At 40.5% G+C, this 3063-nt stretch overlaps 1 protein-coding gene across 1 annotated transcript; it reads right to left on the reverse strand.

The window, feature by feature from the left end:
• Positions 1 to 526: 526 nt before the first annotated feature.
• Positions 527 to 2379, reverse strand: LOC104593166 (uncharacterized). The gene is made up of 4 exons (XM_010252896.3): positions 1388 to 2379; positions 1082 to 1187; positions 899 to 976; positions 527 to 813 (listed from the first exon to the last, which is right to left on the reverse strand). The coding sequence occupies exons 1-4, from the start codon at positions 1445 to 1447 to the stop codon at positions 755 to 757; spliced, it is 303 nt and encodes a 100-aa protein (XP_010251198.1). The 5' UTR covers positions 1448 to 2379; the 3' UTR covers positions 527 to 754.
• Between the last annotated feature and the right edge of the window lie 684 nt (positions 2380 to 3063).

The following is a 3063-nucleotide window of genomic DNA, read 5'->3' on the forward strand; positions in this document are numbered from 1 at the left end:
CTAGCTAGTTTCCTACACATCTGTTCCTTGTTGAAGTAAACCTTTGGTTAGTGGACTAGAAGAGTTTTGAACTGGACCTAGAATTTAACCGGGGTAACGCAGATCAGCTGGTTGTTAGCTGTACAATTGATCTATTAGAATTTAGATGAGTTGATCTAATCAATTAGAGTGCTCTCTCTGACCTCTGGGTCACGCGGAGAGTCCTTTGTATTTATTACCCGATAGGTTCGAGAAATAATCATAAGTTGACAGTTTCGAGCTAATGAATAATAACAGGGTGGTTGTACTCTCATGTCATGGGTTAATCCCTGAGAGCTTAGGTTGGATGGACCCAGAACATGGGACATCAAGATCAAGGATCTGTTCGGTTCAGATAATAAGTAAGAGAGGAACAGGAAGTTCTTAAGCAATTTCAGAACTTTCCCTCAACTTTCTGTTTCTCTCTTATTTTCTCGTAAACCAAGCACAGCCTAGGGTTTAGTGTCGAAGAAGAGAAGCTTGCCTGCTATGATCTTCATGGAGAGTATAGAAGAAAGAAGTTATATCATTTTCAACAATAACTGCTTAAAATTCATATACTGACCCAGCAATGGGAGCTTGTGTCTATTGTCTATACATATATATATCATCTACCCACAAAAATACTATAATATAGCTTAAACACATGTACATATATATACACCTAAACTAGGACAGAGAATACAACACTAGGTAGGTAGGTAGTATTAGTTTTTGATGGCGAGTTGGGTGATCTTCACATTGATTTCCATTGCTTCCTTCTTCTAAATCTTGACACCCTATGCACTGGTGGCCCTGTACAGGCTAGCAAAGTTAGTTAATTTTCTTTTTCAGTTTTATATTTCTCAGGATCAAGCATAAGAAGCTTAGAGTAACTTACATTTCAAAGGCCTTGGAGAAATAGCATGATAATATGCTCGAAAGAAGTCCCTGTTCTCTTTGATTAGCTCTTTCCACACTGCAGGCAGCAGCACCAACTCTAATTATGTTCATCAAAACCAACTCAAACCCAGGAAAACATAAACATGCAAGAGAGAGAGAGAGAGAGAGAGAGAGAGAGGACCTGTAAGTGTGATGAGTGGGCGGATTTTGGCATGCACCGCAAGCGCTTTGACACAGTCGTCTCTAGTCATGCCGAGGAGTAAACATCTCTCTATCAGATGGTGAACCTGTTGTTCCATGCAAAAACAGAATCTTCAATATAATGACACCCATTGATTATTAATCCCCAAGCGATTGTTTAATTAGCATTAGGTCTATAGTAGTGAAGATATGATACAGTTCAAACAAAGTAGAGATTCTTGTACAGTCTCTTTCCTTCTCCCAGTGGAGAGGGGGAGGGGGGGGGGGTTCTTTGTCTGTCACTTACCATTCTAATGTATCTGTGGGGGTGGCAATACAAACATGGGAATTGATGTTCAAGATACATTGTTGCTGTTTATCAGCAGAAGATGACAAACAAAAGGGTGGGGATCGAGTAATTGAGAAAATGAATAGCGATCGAAGTGGAGAAGAGCTAGAAAGAGAAAAACAGAAAGGAAACAAATGCAAAAGTACACGAAGACGAGACGAGGGTGGGAAAAGAAAGATATTTCAGGGGGTTTATATAACAAAGGGAGGGGAGAGAAGAACAAGTATTATCCACAGATATCCAAGCGAAGGGCCAAAATAGCAGACGAAATCCCAAGGGGTGGATTCACCTCATCTTCAAGAGATAAGACTGTGACCAGTGAGGCAGTGACCCCCGTGATTCATTTCTCGTGAAGGGATGGTTTTGAGAAGCGTGGCCAATCCTAGAGCCACTTAACCCTCACCTTCCTCTCTTGAGTCCGTTCCTTTTCTGGGTCCTACTTCTTCGAATTCTTTCAACTGCAACCCTATGACCTGGGACTACCAGAGGACAGAGGTGGCCCGGCCCCACTTGCGTTCCTTCCGACAACTGGCCGGCCGGGACCACCTTCATCCCTTCACATCTCTGCACCACGTTATGTGGAATTGAATTGTGTTATGGAGGAGGAGGAGGAAGACCCACCACCTATACACTCCCCTACTACGGTACTGATCAGAATTTGTCGCTACGGTTTCCAACTTTCGATCGAAATATGTAAACTCTGTGTTGCCCGAAATTATTGAAGGTAAACTTGCTGCGGTTCTGATTACTTGTGTAGCTAGTCATTCATTATTGTGTTTTAAAATGAAAAGGTATCTGCTTGGTTGAGTGTGTTAAGTCTTGGTCTGTTGTATCTTCGTACCCAGTGGGGTACAGGCATATTTTGTCTGGCATTGAACCACCAGCGCCATCACATGGACTCAGATCAAGGCGGGGACGGGAATGGGAATGGGGATGCGCATCACAAGTTCACATCTGCGATGCCATCCATCCATGATTTAATAATTTATACCCACTTTAATCTAGATTATACCAGCACGTCATTACTTCATTACAGACTCTCCTATCTCTGATGAGCAGAGCATGATTCCAATATTATCCTGGGACCTGAGCCTTAATTGCATGGTTTGTGTAATAATCTCCTACAAAATTATAACTTTTGGACTGAACGTATAGAGTAGTGGCCATGGTGTGCCTTATTCAGAGGTCGTACTGTTATTGTTTCTTTTCCTTTTTCTCTGATCGAAGAACATGACAATGCCTGAAGTCAAATCTCATCTCGTCACCTTTGTTGTTTCTTCTGGTTCTTTCCCTCCAACTTCCTATTTTCTATCATCCGATTGTTTCAGCAGGCGTTACCTTTGCTTCCAAGTTTCTATTTGCCATTATCTGATCATTGCGTTGAATAATTTCTCTTTGATTTCTTTCTATGGCCTTATTCTTTGATTCCTTTTTTTTTTTTCAACTTCCCATCTCACCATCATTATATTACCTTTCTGGCCTTTTTTCAAATTGTTGGAAAGCCACATTTTTTCATTGAATATAGATAAGAAAAAAAAAATGTAAAAAGAAGCAAAAATTAGAAATGTAAAATTTTATGGGGAAATAGCATTCAACTGTTTATATATTTTCAAAAAAGAAAATCTTTTCTTTTT

This window comes from Nelumbo nucifera, chromosome 3 (assembly GCF_055504915.1).
Source record: "Nelumbo nucifera cultivar China Antique chromosome 3, China Antique-T2T, whole genome shotgun sequence".
NCBI lineage: Eukaryota > Viridiplantae > Streptophyta > Magnoliopsida > Proteales > Nelumbonaceae > Nelumbo > Nelumbo nucifera.

Coding starts and splice junctions, on each gene's coding strand:
- LOC104593166 (XM_010252896.3), bottom strand. CDS start 1,447: ATGTATCTTGAACATCAATTCCCATGTTTGTATTGCCACCCCCACAGA. Junction 1,188..1,387: donor CCCACAGATACATTAGAATG/GTAAGTGACAGA, acceptor ATGGAACAACAG/GTTCACCATCTGATAGAGAG. Junction 977..1,081: donor CCCACTCATCACACTTACAG/GTCCTCTCTCTC, acceptor TGCTGCCTGCAG/TGTGGAAAGAGCTAATCAAA.